This window comes from Chelonia mydas, chromosome 10 (genome assembly GCF_015237465.2).
Source record: "Chelonia mydas isolate rCheMyd1 chromosome 10, rCheMyd1.pri.v2, whole genome shotgun sequence".
NCBI classification, from domain to species: Eukaryota; Metazoa; Chordata; order Testudines; family Cheloniidae; genus Chelonia; species Chelonia mydas.
Window position 1 is genome coordinate 77,325,352 of NC_051250.2, and position 18,164 is coordinate 77,343,515.

The following is an 18,164-nucleotide window of genomic DNA, read 5'->3' on the forward strand; positions in this document are numbered from 1 at the left end:
CATGGGGCAGAGAAGGGAAACCGTCTAAGTAGGAGAGTCCTATTTCAAGAGTACTCGTGGCATGTCGGATTTCTTATCAGTTGGTTAATTAACTAATTACTCTAGTCAGATACTATACAGATAGTCTATTGTAGTAAATGGTTACAAGCACCTTGTTAGCTAAAGTTGTCCTTCAGATCTGATTGCGGCTTATTATCCCAGCTGTGACTCAGACTCATTCTCTGACCACCAGCTCTGAACCTTTTTGCCTCAATTTTTCTCCTCTGTAAAATGGGGAAAACAATACCAACCTGAGAGCAGTGTTGTGAGGATTAACTCATGGCTGTATTTTAATCTGGAGCAGACATCTCATGTGCTTTTTAACCTTAAGTAACAAACACACTTGGCTGCATTAGAGATGCATCTTACATACACTGTATGTAAGAGAGCAGTATGATTGCTCAGAGCTCCAGTATGAAACTGGAGAAAAGCCTGTTGAGAGCCTTTGGGTTAAGTTTAGACGCGAAAGCAACAAGGGTGATGTCATGGTGGGCATGTGCTATAGACGACCAGACCAGGACGGGGAGGTAGACGAGGCTTTCTTCGGACAACTAACAGAAGTTTCCAGATCACAGGCCCTGGTTCTCATGGGGGACATCAACCACCCTGACATCTGCTGGGAGAGCAAAACAGCAGTGCACAGACAATCCAGGAAGTTTTTGGAGAGTGTTGGGGACAACTTCCTGGTGCAAGTGCTGGAGGAACCAACTAGGGGCCGTGCTCCTCTTGACCTGCTGCTCACAAACAGGGAAGAATTGGTAGGGGAAGTAGAAGTGGGTGGCAACCTAGGCAGCAGTGACCATGAGATGGTCGTGTTCAGGATCCTGACAAAAGAAAGAAAGGAGAGCAGCAGAATACAGACCCTGGACTTTAGAAAAGCAGACTTTGACTCCCTCAGGGAACTGAGGGGAAGGATCCCCTGGGAGGCTAATGAGGGGGAAAGGAGTCCAGGAGAGCTGGCTGTATTTTAAAGAAGCCTTATTGAGGGTGCAGGAACAAACCATCCCAATGTGCAGAAAGAATAGCAAGTACGGCAGGCCACCACCTTAGCTTAACAGAGAAATCGTCAGTGAACTTAAACACAAAAAGGAATCTTACAAGAAGTAGAAACTTGGTCAGATGAATCGGGAGGAGTATAAAGATATTGCTCGAGCATGCAGGGGTATAATCAGGAAGGCCAAAGCACAACTGGAGTTGCAGCTAGTAAGGCATGTGAAGGGTAACAAGAAGGGTTTCCACAGGTATGTTAGCAACAAGAATGTGGTCAGGGAAAGTGTGGGACCCTTACTGAATGGGGGAGGCAACCTAGTGACAGAGGATGTGGAAAAAGCTGAAGTACTCGATGCTTTTTTTGCCTTGGTCTTCACAGACAAGGTCAGCTCCCAGACTGCTGCACTGGGCAGCACAGTATGGGGAGGAGGTGAGCAGCCCTCAGTGGTGAAAGAACAGTTTAATGACTATTTAGAAAAGCTGGATGTGCACAAGTCCATGGGTCCGGATCTATTGCATCCGAGGGTGCTGAGGGAGTTGGCTGATGTGATTGCAGAGCCACTGGCCATTATCTTTGAAAACCCGTGGCAATAGGGGGAGGTCCCGGCCGATTGGAAAAAGGAAAATATAGTGCCCATCTTTAAAAAAAGGAAGAAGGAGGATCCTGGGAACTACAGACTGGTCAGCCTCACCTCAGGCCCTGGAGCAGGTCCTCAAGGAATCCATTTTGAAGCACTTGGAGGAGAGGAAGGTGATCAGGAACAGTCAGCGTGGATTCACCAAGGGCAAGTCATGCCTGACCAACCTGATTGCCTTTTGTGATGTGATAACTGCCTCTGTGGACATGGGAAAAGCAGTGGACATGATATACCTTGACTTTAGCAAAGCTTTTGATACGGTCTCCCACAGTATTCTTGTCAGCAAGTTAAAGAAGTTTATGGGCTGGATGAATGAACTATAAGGTGGATGGAAAGGCTCAACGGGTAGCGATCAATGGCTCAATGTCTAGTTGGCAGCTGGTATCAAGCGGAGTGCCCCAGGGGTTGGTCCTGGGGCTGGTTTTGTTCAATATCTTCATTAATGATCAGGAGGATGGCGTGGATTGCACCCTCAGCGAGTCTGCAGATGACACCAAGCTGGGGGAAGAGGTATATACGCTGGAGGGTAGGGATAGGGTCCAGAGTGACCTAGACAAATTGGAGGATTGGGCCAAAAGAAATCTGATGAAGTTCAACAAGGACAAGTGCAGAGTCCTGCACTTAGGAAGGAAGAATCCCATGCACCGCTACAGGCTGGGGACCGACTGGCTAAGTGGTAGTTCTGCAGAAAAGGACCTGGGGATTACAGTGGACGAGAAGCTGGATATGAGAGTCAGCAGTGTGCCCTTGTTGCCAAGAAGGCCAATGGCCTATTGGGCTGCATTAGTAGGAGCATTGCCAGCAGACTGAGGGAAGTGATTATTCCCCTCTATTCAGAACTGGTAAGGCCACATCTGGAGTATTGCATTCAGTTTTGGGCCCTCCACTACAGAAAGGATGTGGACAAATTGGAGAGAGTTCAGCGGAGGGCAACTAAAATGATTAGGGGGCTGGAGCACATGACTTACGAGGAGAGGCTGTGGGAACTGGGGTTATTTAGACTGCAGAAGAGAAGAGTGAGGGGGAATTTGATAGCAACCTTCAATTACCTGAAGCGGTGTTCCAAAGAGGATGGAGCTTGGCTGTTCTCAGTGGTGGCAGATGACAGAACAAGGAGCAATGGTCTCAAGTTGCAGTGGGGGAGGTCTAGGTTGGATATTGGAAAAACATTTTCACTAGGAGGGTGGTGAAGCACTGGAATAGTTCCCTAGGGAGGTGGTGGAATCTCCATCCTTAGAAGTTTTTAAGGCCCGGCTTGACATAGCCCTGGCTGGGATGATTTAGTTGGGAATTGGTCCTGCTTTGAGCAGGGGGTTGGATTAGATGACCTCCTGAGGTCCCTTCCAACCCTAATCTTCTACGATTCTATGAGAGGTTCTTAGAAATATGTAGGTGGGGACAGATGATTGTTCTGACCTGAGTTTTGAGATACGAACGTAGGATACACCAACCATTTCAATCTGTGCTTCACCAGATATTATTTAATCACTGATTAGAGAATAATCTGTCACTACATTAGCTTTCAGGAGTTTCTGCATTTTAATATTTACTATTATGAAAATAATTTAGCACTCGGATCCTGCGCTGACAGGTGGTCTCACAAGTACCTGAAAGAGACAGAGGTTAATTTCTGCCCCCTAAACTCTCAGTACACTCATCCCTGCAACAGTTTGGCTAAAGACTTAACAGTGGGAGGAGCTTTAGACCTCAGGGACATTCAGCAGACTCTGTAAGATGCAAGCTGAAGGGCTTGCAGCCAAAGAACTTTGCCCCTTCTTAGAAGTTCTTGATCACGACCTCCTTGCACTGCAAGGTGGAACCGCGGTGCCAGTGCATGTTGGTAAGAAGTAGACTTAACCAGCTAACCTAGTCGAGTTAACTCATACTGCTTCATTTTCTTCTTTAGCTTTATGGGCCCCACATCCCAGCTCTCCTCTTCCGTGCCATCAGAGGGGTTTTCGTCACTTGACTCTTCTGTGCCCACTTCCCGGTAGTACAGCTTGTAGCCCGAAATCTGGGCGTGGTTGGCTGGGGGTTGCCAAGTGACCAGGAGGGATTCCATTTTCGCTCGGACCTTTAACTCTGTCGGGGCAAACGGAACTAGAAAAACAAGAGGAAAGAAACCCACATTTCAGCAACTCCTCGGTGTTTCCTTGCTTTGCTAAGGGGCTTCCTTCTCTCCACCCCTGACGGACAAGCAGGGTCTGTCCCAGTGAGGGGACATGCCCCTGATGTGGCAGAGAGGAGCGGTGACAATTCTGTCACTGCCTGGGCCAACCAGATAAACACAGAATAACAGAACTGATGTTCATCTACATAGCAAGGGGGTGCAGTCTAGCAGGCAGAACTGGTGATTGGGAGCTACTGTGGTGGGGTGGAGTTTACCTGCCCTATTTTGAGTTAGCTACAGCACCACCTTTACGGCTGCTGTCTGTTGGCTCTGCGTTCATCTTGGTATGTTAATTTTGTCGACCCACTTCCAGACATGTCCGCACTCATTTTTCATCAGCCCTTGCTTATAACCTGCAGCCTGAGGAAGATCTGGGAGGTGGTGGGGAGAAGGACTCATCACCAACACACCCAGCAGCAAGGGACAGGGAAAAGCATTCTCGTTTCCTACACTAAATGGAAACCTAGGGGACGGGTTCTGGTGTGCCTGGGACCTAGTGCTACAATTCCCTAGTGTAGACACAACCTTATGTGAGGTTGGGTAAGCCATATAGTCTAACTGCCTCAGCTTCCCCATCTGTGAAATGGGGATCATGGTATTGACCTCCCACCCTCACGGCGGTGCTGTTCCAAGCCCCAGCGAAGAGAAAGGAGCTATGCCACGCACGCCACGCCCCCTACCGTGTGTTTGGTTGTCCTTGTCAGGAGTACGGTGCTGCGTCCACTCCGATGGGGCCCCATACCCTGCACTGGTGCTGGCTGCAATGCGCACTTTGTAGACTTTATTGGGATGGAGCGACTCAAGGGTGATTTGCGTCTCATTTGCAGCCACCTCGGTGGAGGAGATCTGATCTGCCAGAGCCAAGGAAACCCCAGTTAGACTTCTTTATTCCAATCCGAGTGAATTCGCCCCTGTGCCGAGGGCCAGCAGAGCGAGATCCGGGCTACAAATAAGCTGAGGTGAGACTTGCATGGTGCACTGTGCTGGCCTTCGGCCCAGAGGCAAACTTCCCTCCATGTCACATTGTCACGTAACAGCGCGATGATGATTTATAACTAGAGACGGGCCAAAACTGGAATCGTGATTCAGCAATCCCTTTCCGGCTTCGATTCTGGGTCACATTCAGAACAGGAAGGGATCTGTTCTCCCCACTGAACACACACAATTCCAGTCTGGATACAGCAGGAATCGTGAGACAGCGTGAAGCTGGCAGAAATCTCACGAGAACAGCTGATGGAGTGAAATTTCCACCCTTCTAGATGGTGGACATCTCAATACCTTGGGCCAAAATCTCAGAAGAGCCCCTACTGAGATTTTGGTGCCATCAAATCTGCAGCCAAATGCTAGCCTGAATTAACTGATATGAACCAAGAACCTACCCCTGACTCACGGCACTTCAAATCCAGCCTAAATCTAATCCAGACCCAGACCCAGATTTGAACACTGCCTCCTCAGATCATCTCTGTTATAAGGTACGTTCAGCTAAAGATTTAAACAGAGCCTGGTGGGAGATTTCCATTGGAACTGCAAAGATCAGCCTTGCTAGAGATTCAAACAGTGGCCCTATGGTTAATGTGAAGGTCACGTTTAAACGATTCACCCTGTTTGAGCTCCTGTGGGAATTTTGCCCCGGTTCTTTAACATTAAGACTGTGTCTACACTGCAGTTGGGAGGTGTGTTTCCGGGCACAGGTAGACAAACGTGTGCTCCAGTCGTGTGGAAGCTGCAGGTCTGGCGGCAGCTCAGGCTGGCCGCCCGAATCCAAGCACGCCCGATCCCCTGAGCTCAGGTGGCTAACCCGAGCTGACAGCTGTGCTGCAAAAGTCACACGGCTATTTTTAGCGCACTAGCTCGAGCTGAGCTAGCGCAGGACTGTCTATCCGCGCTGGGAATCCCACCTCCCAGCTGCAGTGCGGATACACCTTAAACAACCACACATCATCCCCGTAGTGCACACGTTTCAAACGCTTCCCATGGACTCATTGGGTTGGGTGCAACCGCTTTTAGGCACCGAGAATAAACCCAAGAACCAGGTGTCACGGTGCAGAACAGAAATACAGCTCAAACCCGTGGGAATGTGACACTGTCACACTCCCAATCCCCTCCTTACATCCTGGAGGTGACCAGCTGCAAAGCTAGGAAAGCTTTAGGGGTTGGGATGCCAGCACCGATGAGAAAGTGCCCATGTCCCCACTGAAGGGTTAGTGTACTGGCTAACAATATAATAAGACCAGATAAAGCCGAAACCTGGCAAATGTGGTTACATGGGCTTGCCAGGATACCGGTTTTATTTTGACACAATGATCTGATTTATTACAATTACAATTCATCGAATGCACTTCCCCATCTACCCCTATAATCATTAAACCCCTTTCAAAACACATAAAACACCAGTGACAGCCAGAAGTTGTTACCCTCCGGTGGTTATTTGGTGGCCCGGGTGAAATGCAATCCTCAGTCCAGTTCCCATGCGCAATGGCAGAGCTCAGCGGAGGGTGGCCACAGAATGGGCGCTGGGGAGTGAATTCCTGTCTAACCCTTTCAGGGGAGGTTTGAGGCACATCAGTGGGGCAGTATGGGGACACCTGCAGGGCTGGTCTCTATGCTGTATGGATATGGATAAACAAAGGCCTCTGGGTCCTAAAGGTTTTCAGCCCGGCATCTTTTGCCAGCATTAACCACACACACAATACATTTCTGAGAACTGCAATAACGCACTGAATGCACCAATCTCTGCTTCTCACTGAGCACATTTCCTCCTCACCTTCCTTGAGGGTGCAGTAGTCAATTTTATATTTTGTTATCTTCCCGTTGCTCAGCTCCGGAGGGAGAGGCAGCCACGTCACTCTGATGTCGGCCGGGGTTGTACTTGACAGAGACAGCTGAGGAGCAGCGCTGGGAACTGGGGCAAAAGCAACGAACAGATGAGACATCTCCTCAGTCCAAAACCAAGAGCAACAAGTTGCTTCAACAAGAGGCGCAACTGGGGATTAGCTCCACTTGGGAGCATGTATGTCTGAACCAAGGGGCTTCAGAGGTTCAGGGATTGGCTTTGGGATTGCCCGAGCTGACCCATTCCTCTGGGCAGGTGAACCTTGGGTGTCCTCGGTCCTGAAAGTATTGTCCCTGCAGAGCATACAATCGTAACTGCTGGAGGCATGCTGACACTCCATGCTCTGTGTTGAGTCTCACATACTTAATGCCTGTGGTTGGACCACAGCAGCTTCCACTTCTGTCTTTGCCCCGCTAGCATTTCAATGTTTCATTACCTGTTTGCTTCCAGAATTTAAACACAGATATCCTAAGGACGCTCAGAAATGCTCCCTGTTCCACTAAGGATTTGGGAGTTTGCTTTAGACAGGCCTATCTGCTTTCAGTTTTTTGCCATGGAAACAGAGAGATTTAATGCCACAGGGGATGGCTCAAGGATCTAAGCATCAGGTTTGAAAAACAAGTCTCCCTAGAACCACAGATTTGTATTCCAGGCAGCTGTTCATACTTCCGAGGCAGATTGTGACAGGGAGTTCACCGCACGCCAGCCCTGACGGGATTACGGTGGCTCAGAAGGGGCCAATTAACCTTCTACTGCACTGGGGGGAGAGTCAGGATTGATTGAAAAATTCTAACTGAAGATGAAGACCAGCTGGGCAGGAGCAGGCTGGGCTTGTATAAGCCAGGAAGTGGAGAGCTGCAGGAAGAGAGTCTACAGTCACACTCTGGGCAGAAGAGAGGTGGAAACCCAGGGGGAGGTGAATGCCCTGGGATCCTGTCCCAGACGGAAGGGGTTCACCCAGGGGAGGTATGGGGAAGCCTGTGGAAGGCAAAGCAGGAAGAAACCCAGGGACAGAGCAGCAAGAGTTGAGACTGTGTAGACCTTGGATGCTGATGCTAGGGTCCCTGAGTGGTAACCTGGAGTAGTGGGCGGGCCCAGGTTTCCTTAGCAGCCACTGGGGAAGTGGCACAGACTGGTAATTGGCACGGAAGACTGAGACAGCGTACGGACAGTTGGTCCGGAGGGACTTCGGGACCGCGGCGGGGGAAGACTATAAAGTGACCCATCTGGAGGGCTGAGTCATGAAGAGCGAGTGCTGTGAAGTACTGGAGGAGAGGCCACTTCAGCAACGGAGTGACTGCTGGAAAGGGGCACTAGACTGTATGAGACATAATCCCCCAGACCCAGCCACAAGGGGGCGCCCCCAGCAGTGACTGTAACCCATTACACAGATACACAGAGATCATGCAGTTTACTATGTGGCTGAATTTCAGATTAAACTTTACAAGTCATGTATGGACATTACAGATCCCATAACAGAAGGGGTTTGCCTGGTATGTGGCCAAAATTTCCCCTTAATGCCACTGTCCTACGGCATGTTATGGGCTAGTTGGCAGTGCCCTCCAGCCCCTGTGCAGCTGCATTTTGGCAGTGTTCTGTATATACTGTTTAAGAAACGCTTTGGAACACTTGGAATGAAAGGTGATATCAATGCAAAATATAATCTTTTAATAGACTTGACTGCAGGCCTGACCCCAGTTAATGGGAGTCCTTCCGTTTGCTTCAGTGGGCTTTGGATCAAGTCCACATGGAGCAAAATCACTGTTACCTAAGTAAAAATCCAGACCGGCTGAATTCACTTCAAGTAATGGTGCCTGTGTGTCAACTGAACCAGGATCAGAAGACAGCAGGATAATATCTAATGTCTGTTGCTGCCCATGCAGATCACTATTCCCCACTCTCTGAAGAAAAAAAAAAACATCAATAAATATCCAGTCGCAACAGGCCACCTTCGCAGCGCGTCTGGATTTCTGCAAGCTGACACCATGCTCTGGAGGGTGTCTTGTGACGTCTCCATTTGTGAAGCGTAACGATTTCTTGATCGCTGGATAATACTTTCAGACACACCCGTGCACGTCTACTCAACGCACCATCCTCCAGGGTCCGCACGATAATGGAAGAGGACGTCCGACTGGCTCCTAGCTGGGAGTATGCAACCATGTAGAAAACATAATTGGTATTGGGTTCCAGGTCTTTCACTTGAAGCTCAGTGGTATCATTATTGACAGCAAATTGGTATTCTACATTATCAGTTCCTAGAGACAAGGCAAAGACCCATCGTCAGTACAACCAGGAGGTAGCAAGACACTGGTCAAGTCCAAAATCAGCTCTTCCACAAGACCTACAAACTGTAACTTTCCCTCTTTGAAACCATTATGGCTTACCCCTTGTCCTCCCTCTGTCACCCTCCCCCGTCATGTTCTGGCAAATCTTAACTTAGACACTGAGCTCGTCGGGCAGGGACATTTGATGCCTACGTGTGAATGTTTTAGCCAAAGTTAAGCACCTAAATCCATACTAAGGCACCTAAATAAGCAGCCTGATTTCACGTGAGCTCTTGCTTCCCACCGACATCCGCAGACGTGGGAGATTCTCAGCTCAATTCTCTGAAAGTCAGACCCCTGATTCAGATTGTAGATGTAGACACCTACCCTCTAGGCACCCAACTTTGACCGTTTTAGTCACTGTCATTGCCCCTCGGCACCAAGCGTCTTTCTGGTGTTTTGAACATTCACTGATCATAATTAAGGCTACGCTTTAGTCACGGACGTTGTGGGAGTCACAGAATCCGTGACTTCCAGTGACCGCCGTGACTTCAGCCTGCGGTGGTTGGGAGCTGCAGGGTTCCCCGCTGCTTGTGGGGGCAGGGAGCTGTGGGGTACCGCTGCGGCAGGCGGTGGAGTACCCTGCAGTTTCCATCCACCACAGGTGGTGGGGGAACCCCTGAGCTCCTGGCTGCCCCGGGCAGCGGGGAACCCCTGGAGCTGCCAGTGGGAGAGGAACCCAACAGCTTCTGGCCCCCACGAGCAGTGGGGGCCCCCAGAGCTGCAAGCGGTTCCTAGCCCTGCGCAGCTGCCCCACGTCAGGCAGTGTGGGGACCCGCAGATCCCCATTTTGTCAGGGATATTTTTAGTAAGAGTCACGGACAGGTCACTGCTTCCGTGAATTTTTCTTTTTTTGCCCGTGACCTGTCCGTGACTTTTATTAAAAATATCAGAGACAAATCTTAGCCTTAATCATAATAAATGTACATAAAATCAAAAGGACAGCAGTGTCATACGGGAATAAAGACTAACGGAAAAGTTTTCAGCAGTGTCTACATCAATGGGATTTAAGCTCCTAAATCATCAAGGGTAAAATTTTTCAGAAGTGTCCTGATGAGCACACTACAGATGTTCACCTACTCTTCTTTCAGTTTTTCACAGCTATCCAGAAGACGGAACAGTGATTTGGAAGGTAGGAAACTACTTAGTCTGGCTGGGATCCCAGATTAGAATCCCAGCATGGTTATTTCTTCGTTGTATCTATGGGATGCACCAAGGCCTGTTTCGAACATGCATTCCCCAGAGATGCTCAAGGTCAAATTTTCATCCCAGGCTTCCACTTTTGCATGGCCAAGTCTGTTCATGCAACTGATTGCATCACAAAAGTGGCCACCTGTATGCACAGAATGGGGAGATGGGCACCCAAATGCCCAATATGCATGTGCAAAACTGGTAAGTGCAATGAATTGCACGTGCAAAATTGGGTAAGCAGAGGCAGAGGTGGTCTTAAGGCTTCAAATCCTTAGCTCTGTCCCAGTAATATAACAACAGCCCTAACAATCATTGGGGGGGCGGGGGCTGAGGTGCAGCTCTGCCATACAAACTGAGCTTCCAAAAAAATCCTAGGGTAAAGTGCTCTGAAACCCCATTGACTCACTAGATTTCTCTGACCCTAGTGGGGAGAAGTCAATAGTATGAGAGGCAGGTTCTCTGAGGAGGCCCTGCAAATACCACACTACAGCTGCCTGAACTCTCAGGCTAAGCACACCCAGTTTGATCACACCCTGTCTGACATGATAACACGCGAACAGCCGCTCCTGTCCATGCAAGATGTAGTTAAAAAATAAAGAAGGAAGCACAAGCCCACAAAGGGGACATGCAGCGCGTGGATTCGTGTTATCACCGCTATTCTACGACGGTGGTGACAACCGAACTACGCAAACTGAGAGCACCTACCCAGGGCCTTCTGATAATGCAGGGAAAAGCCAATGATCTGCTCGCTGTTGTACTCTGGACGCTCCCAGGACACTAAGACAGTGGTGCTGGACAGGGAGACGGCTGACACCTTCTTGGGAGCACTTGGCAAGCCCTCCCGCACAATGACCGAGAGCTTGGCCGTGGCACATGCCATCCCCAGCCTGTTCTCCGCCACACACTGGTAATAGCCGGCATCCTCCAGCCCGATCTGGTTGATCACCAGGCTGCCACTGCTCTGAATTTTCACCCGGCCATTGGACAGGATGGGCTCTCCGTTCTTCAGCCAGTGGATGATGGGGGCTGGCTCCCCTTCTGCTTTGCAGACAAACCTGGCAGTGCTGGCGCGGGTGCGGGAAATGGTTTCGGGGGACTGGGAGATGCTGGGAGGTGCTGAAAGAACAGCAGAGAAAGGAAGGTCAAAAAGAAAAAGCCAAGGCGAGCCCTTTCCTCCCAGGCCACATTATGTCTGAAACAGCTCCAGGTGCATGGTAGGTTTGCCAGGCAAACTCTTGAGGCGTAATTGAGACTAGCCCCAAAAAATCGGTATCAACTCCCTCCCTGTTCCTAGGCTGTTCTCCCCAGCGGCTTCCATAAGAGTGGAAGTTAGTTGCTGATACTGATACTTTCACAAGGGAATGCTGCAAAAAGAAAAAAAATGCTTCGGAAAGGAAAAAAAATTAAATGGTGGTAATAATGCCACTGAGAACTATTCCACGCTCGGACTGAATAATTGGGACCTGATGGCTTCCTTCTAATTACGTTCCCCTCTTAGACACAGTGAGGGAGCTGTGAGCATCCCTTCTGGGGGGGCCTCTGGATGTGATTCTAGGGGGAAAGCAATTATCCGGGGTGGTGCTCACATCTGAAATGTTTATTCTGTCAACTCACCGAGGACGCTGAGCTCAGCCGCAGCTGTAACAAACTGCCGGGTCTGGGGTTTGTTCGCCCGACAGACGTACACGCCAGAGTGATGGGGCTGGGCCTGAGGAATTAGGAGGTTGGTCCGGCCTAACACAATCACGTCCATGGAAATAGGCTTCCCGTCTGCGGAGCACAAAAACACACACCATGGGTGTAAAGCCTACATTAGGGATCCCAGTCAGACACCAGGGGTTCCAGATTTTAACTAATAACCATCATGAAAAGTTCAATTCCTAGCTCTGCCGTTGTACATGGCCTTGAGCAAGTCACTTGGTCTCTCTGGGCCTCAGTTTCCTATCTGTAAAATGGGGATAAATAGCATTTTTTTTCTCACCCATTCTTTGTCCATCTTGATTATTTAGGCGGGAAGCAATTTGAGATAAGGACAATCTCTTACTACATGTCTGTACAGCACCGAACTTAAATGCCCAAACTTCATTAACATAGAGCTAAGGTTGGCCAGCCAAGCCTTGTGTCTTTCCAGGATATGGAGAATAGCTAATGTAAACCTCTGAAAACCAGGAAATATACCAATATCACCCCCACAAAACAACCTTAACAGCGCCCTCTTTGTGCTAAGCCCCAACACATCAGTAATGCTCATGCTATCACTCTACACTCAGATGCTACAGAACAATTTCAGATCAACCTGAACTGTAGCAGAGCAGGTGTTCTGCTACAATGAAAGTCAAAGTTGTTTTGCTGCCTAGCAATGGGTGGCATCTTTCAGGGGCAGAGCTGTGGTGCACATTTCATCCCATAGTTAATGCGCACACCAGCTCTCTCCAGGAAGAACCTATATTGCGCTGGCAAGGGGTAGCAGCTGAGAAGAAGAGACAGCCCGTGATTATCATTTTCACCATTGGGTTTCTCCTAGGGATGGACTCAGACTCGTTCTCATCCTGATCCAAACTGATTGCAAGTTCGGATCCGGGTTTAGTCCATTATAGCCAAGAAGTTCTGACTTGAAGCCAAACATCCCCTCCGCTTCGGGGTATCTGGATTCAGACCATATCTAAGGCTGACATACGTGAAGAAGATAATTGCTTTATTACATGCCTATTGGACAAGGTTGCGGGATGGAATCCAGCGTGTATTTGTCTGCTAAAAATCCCACATTTACAAGGAGCCAGAGCACTGAGTCACCATTAACTGAAGAGATTTTTTCCTGTCCGGCTCCTGGAAGCTGTACTGAACTGGCTCACAACACTGAGGATGCAATGAATTTGCCAAACCCGCTAATAAATTTTTATGTACCTGCTCTGGTTACTGACCTGTAACATATTAGCCAGTTTGATTACATGGGAATTTACTGGCCTGGTTTTGAAACCTAACCCTGTCATGAACAGCAAAGGCTGAATTTTCCACATGAGCCTTTAACTTGGAACCGACAAAGCTTTGTCAAATCAGCTACATTTGAAGACTCCTGATCTGTTTCTTGCTGTGGATAGGATCCCGCCATGACAGCACTGTCACTCTGAAAACAGGGTAGACCCAGGGACTCTACAGATCTCCTGGCATGAGAAATTTCAGCAAAGAGAGAGAGTTCTTGCAGAAAGTGATAAATGGCTTTGGGGCCCAATCCTGGGGGATGATGAGGAACCTCAGCTTCCCCCTGAAGGCATGGGGAGTTGCGTTTGGCCTTGCCTGGTTTTGCTGGAGGACTTCTCGGGGCCTCAGAAGGTGTGTAAGAGAAAAGGGCACAAGCCTGGTTTCCGTTCCTTCTCAAAACATCTTTAATTGTAACGTCACTGCTGCAAAGCTCCAGGAGCAATGCTGGGTCAGAGGCCTGGCAGTTCCTCAGAACTGAGAACAGAGAGTGTGGGGGAGGGGGGGACCCTGATCCAGGGCTGGCCAGGAGTCAAAATGGCCTGGGTGTAATTTGAAGCAACGCTTGGCTTCTCTGTCAACCAGGGATTAGGTGGAGTGTCATGCAAGCCACCCTGACTGCTCCTGCCCCTGCTGCCACCATAGTTCCTCCTTGCTCCCAACAGAGCTCAGAGAAAGCCGGTGGCCTGGAGCCAGCGACGTTTACTCTATGCGACCCAAACATTGCCTCCTCCAGCCTGCTCTGTGTCAGGGTTTAAGCAATGCAAGGGGACTTTGGGCCAGATTGTGGGTGAATTTGCTTGGGGGAGGAGAGGCTTCTCTGGGCGTTTGTAAATCCAACCTGCCAGCTGCCAGGCTGAGCTATACGGGGCCGAGGGGGCTCAGGTTTTGCACTCATGCATGATTTACTATTTTAGAACTTTGTTTTAGGTTTCAAAAATAACCCACCAGCTTCCAATGCACTATGGGGAACCATGCTGTTTGCCTCCTCTCCCCTCCACAAGAGCCATGGTTGCTTTCGACCACGGTACTGCTGCTAACATCCCTGCTACTTCTGTAACTTCTCATCCTTGCTGCGATACATAGCAAGGAAGAACACACCAGCTGGAAGCTCTGCCATTCCCCTCACCCTCCAGACACACTGCCCTGGAGAGCAGAAGCTGAAACGTCTTCCTGGCTCCATACCCCACTGCTGGCTGCATTCAGTTAAGGCTGTATGTGGAGACAGAGACAAGCTCCTGCCTTGAGGGTACACAGATGCATCCTCCCGGTCGAGTGGTCACTTGCTCCGAGTAGCAAGGGCCACTCACCTAGCACAGTTGATTTGGAACGCGGCTGTTAGCAACGTCTACACACCCTCCCACTTGCTGCTGGTCTGCGGATGGGCCCACAATTCAGTACCCAGGCGTTCAATTCAGGAACACACCTGCATGCACATTTTGCACACATGCCTAAACACAAGTGACTTGAAAATCTGACCCCAGATGGAACTGACTGTCGATACCAACCGTGGCAGAGTTTCAACGGGTAACTACAGTTGAAACCCTCAGTGTTACAGGACTTTACTCATCCTGAGTGTCTCAGCCCTTCTTTTTACTGCAATTTTGGAACCAAATCTATTTTAATAACCACATGAAGACTGATGAGGCCCAATCAGCTCATCCATGCTAAGCCAAGGACATCCAGACCGAAAACCTGAGGGCACAGAACAAACATTTAAAAACTACAGCTTGAAAGAAAACGCGCCACTCATTTAATAAAAAAAAACAACCCAAACTCTACCCGTGCTAATTGACTCTGATTACAAATACTCTGGGCACTCACCGCTCTCAGTGTAGCAATGAATAAATTATTTAGCATGGGAAAGATGGGTATTGCTAATTATGTCTTAAGTACATGGGATGAAATGCAAGATTCCAGCTCTACCTCAATGATTAATCCTCCCTGTTTGTATTCCCCACACGGAGTCCCGCAAGCTTTTTTTTTTTTTGAGGCGGGGGGAGGAGGAAATATTAGCACATCCAAAAACATTGCCATTAACGAAGAGCCACTGGAGTAGGCAAGTTACAGCTAAAGACTGAGTTGATTAAATGGTTCTGAGGGCGAGGAAAGAGGCTTATGACATAACACAGATTTTTGAAAACTATTTCAATATGTTTTTGAGACGTGGTTTCTGGACTGAGAACCCACATGGCAAGTTTCAATGTTTAATCGCTCATGGGAAACATCTGACACAACCTCAGTGATGGTTACACCAGCCCTACTTCTGATTTAGGCTGATCAGCCCTTGACACATGAAAGTCAGTCTGGCTTGTTTACAGGCACTTAATGACATCTTTACTCTTTCTCAGACCTTCATTATCTTGACCATAAGAGGATTTACTTTTGAAAACAAGGCCCCTTAAATGACTAAAGAATCCTTATCATATTTTATAATCCCACAAGATAACAAAAGTTATTTTTACAAAGCAACAGCAGATGTGTTAAAATTCCCACTAACCTTTCTGAACCATTACAAAAGAAGTGTCATCAGCCTGACCCCTATATGGTGACCTTCAATGCTCTGGCTCATACAATACTGCCATGACTAATTTAGATCAAAAGGCATCCAGTAACCAGAATTTCATATATTTTACAGATCAAACAACTATAAAATAAGTTGCATGCTTTGTAAGGTTTTAGATTCAATGAGTAATCCCAGCTCAGAAAGGACACTCCAGATCACCGCGTACATAGCCCCATACAGTGGGTAGCAATTTAAAAAGCACCCTCTCTTCCACAGCACTTTCCCTTTTAATAGATTTTAAAAATACAGTGTGCATAGACTCCTCTCAACATCAAAAGAATAATTATCTTAATTTACCCTGTCGTATCCAAGAGACAAATGGGGTGGGCTCTGCAGAGGCCATACACTCCATGACGGCACTCTCTCCAGCTACCACTGTGGTATTCTCCGGAGCAGCAACAATAGCAACATCTCGAGTCACAGCTGGTTGGGAACCTAAATACACCCAGAAAAAAAAAAAAGAGGGACAAAAGAAACTCTTTAAAGAAGTGCTGTCCACATTCCATTTTTATTAAAAACTAGCAAATTCCTTACCTCCATTTCAAGAACAAACCATCACAGAAAACAGACTTTTCTTCCTCCCTGTTTACACTGTTTGTTTGTTACATTTTTTGCAGTTCACTCAACTGGTCTGGTCAATTTCACCTTTGTTTCTGGTTACTTTCACTTCCTGGTTCTCCCATAGGAGTGCCATGTGATTGGGTTTGGAATGGACATGTAAGACTTCAGGGGAATGAGTTTCTATTTCAGGTCAACATTTCTGTTCAAGTCAAGCCCTGAACTGCAAGCCCACAGCCAAACATTGTGGGACTTTGAGAAAGTGCAGAACCTGATCTAGACTTCTGCCCCAGTCCTGCAATCACATCCATGTCAGTGAAAGTGGATGCACGCCTGGAGCCCCACTGAAGTTCTGCACCAACCCCAGGTCCCATCCACATAGCTCCAATAGAAGGATCAGGCACTTTGTGGTTCAGAACCTCTACAATTGGCCAAACCAGAACCCCAGATCTGAACGGGCCCATACTTAGAGGAATTCCAATGCAAAGTTTGATCTGGAAACTACATCTTAGGTCCATCTAATTTCTCGTCACATTAAATCTGGTAACCAGCCCTCATCGCCATTATTTTTGTCTTCAGAACAAAAGTTCAATTTAATTACTTAAAATGGTAAAATATGGGGCCACGTCTACACTACCCGCCGAACTGGCAGGTAGTGATCAATCTATCAGGGATCGATTTATCGCGTCTAGTGTAGATGCAATAAATCGATCCCTGATCGCTCTGCCATCGACTCCGGAATGCCACCACGGCGAGAGGTGGAAGTGGAGTCGACGGGGGAGCTGCGGCCGTCGATCCCGCACCGTGAGGACGTGAAGTAAGTGATTCCAAGTCAATCTAAGATACGTCGACTTCAGCTACACTATTCTCGTAGCTGAAGTTGCGTATCTTAGATCGATCCAACGCCCTAGTGTAGACCAGGCCTGAGACTCACTCTAGTTGACAGCGTCCCTTTAACCAGCACAAAGGGCCAGATTTTCAAGGGGCTTTGAGCGCAGCTGCAAATGCTGCCTGCACAAAATGAGGGGCCAAATGCCACAATGTTGAAGCTGGCAAAGTTTTGCACTGAACTGTGGTCAGGAAAGGATTTTCTAAAGATTCCTAGGAAGCTGCCGAATAAAATACTTGAAATCCTTTGTTTGTGTTCACATTTATTACTTCACCCATTAACAGCTGAACCCTGTCTATAAGCAGAAAGATGAATTTCTTTGTTTTGAATATGGAAAGGTTATCGCAGACATTTTGATAACCAGCTGCTAGGTTTTAAAGTCAACCACTGAGAGATCAGTTCTCTGCACACCACACCTTCATCTTTATGCACACAGAACAAGTCAATATATAGATTACATACAACATACAGAGGGTATAGATGTATGTATAGATAATCCAAAGTGTTTATGTATTCACATAGGGAGACATATGTATATCCAGTGTGTATACGTATCGAACAACTTCCGGACACTCAAGAGTGGTCTTTTTCTGTTTGAAGTGAACCTTCTGACTCTCTCAGCCAAGTTTATAAGGAGAGGTTAGGGAGACAGGAAATGTCTTTGCTGAAACGAGAATTTTTTATCAGTTGACAGCAGCTTTGACACTAGGAATCCTATTCTCTCTGCAGCTAATGAAAGAGGTTCAGTGCTTTCTGAAGGATGCTGTTGTTGTCTTCACCAGGTAGGAGATATGCAGTGCTGCACAATACAAGTAATTACGGCCTCCCTTAAGGTTGCTCCAGGAGCTCTCGTTCCTGAAAAAGAATATTGTGTGCCTTCTAGGATGCTGTAATTCTTTTAGATCCTGCTTGCTGAAGTTACCAAAAGGTGCATGTTATTTTCACTGGGAGGCACAGACAGCCTTCTGGTGTCCATACAAGAGGGAATGC

At 48.1% G+C, this 18,164-nt stretch overlaps 1 protein-coding gene across 4 annotated transcripts in view; it reads right to left on the reverse strand.

Annotated features, from left to right (window-relative positions):
* IGDCC4 (immunoglobulin superfamily DCC subclass member 4) overlaps positions 1-18,164 on the reverse strand; it is a 189,319-nt gene that overhangs the window by 48,284 nt on the left and 122,871 nt on the right. For 2 of the 4 annotated variants that reach the window (XM_043523564.1, XM_043523563.1), the window contains exons 5-11: positions 16,025-16,162; positions 11,800-11,955; positions 10,891-11,301; positions 8,620-8,925; positions 6,602-6,739; positions 4,518-4,688; positions 3,534-3,767 (exon numbers count right to left, since the gene is read on the reverse strand). In XM_043523564.1, coding sequence (XP_043379499.1) covers positions 3,534-3,767; positions 4,518-4,688; positions 6,602-6,739; positions 8,620-8,925; positions 10,891-11,301; positions 11,800-11,955; positions 16,025-16,162 — 1,554 coding nt within the window. The remainder of the gene's footprint in view (positions 1-3,533; positions 3,768-4,517; positions 4,689-6,601; positions 6,740-8,619; positions 8,926-10,890; positions 11,302-11,799; positions 11,956-16,024; positions 16,163-18,164) is intronic. The other 2 variants (XM_043523565.1, XM_027824935.3) reach the window with 1 other exon arrangement.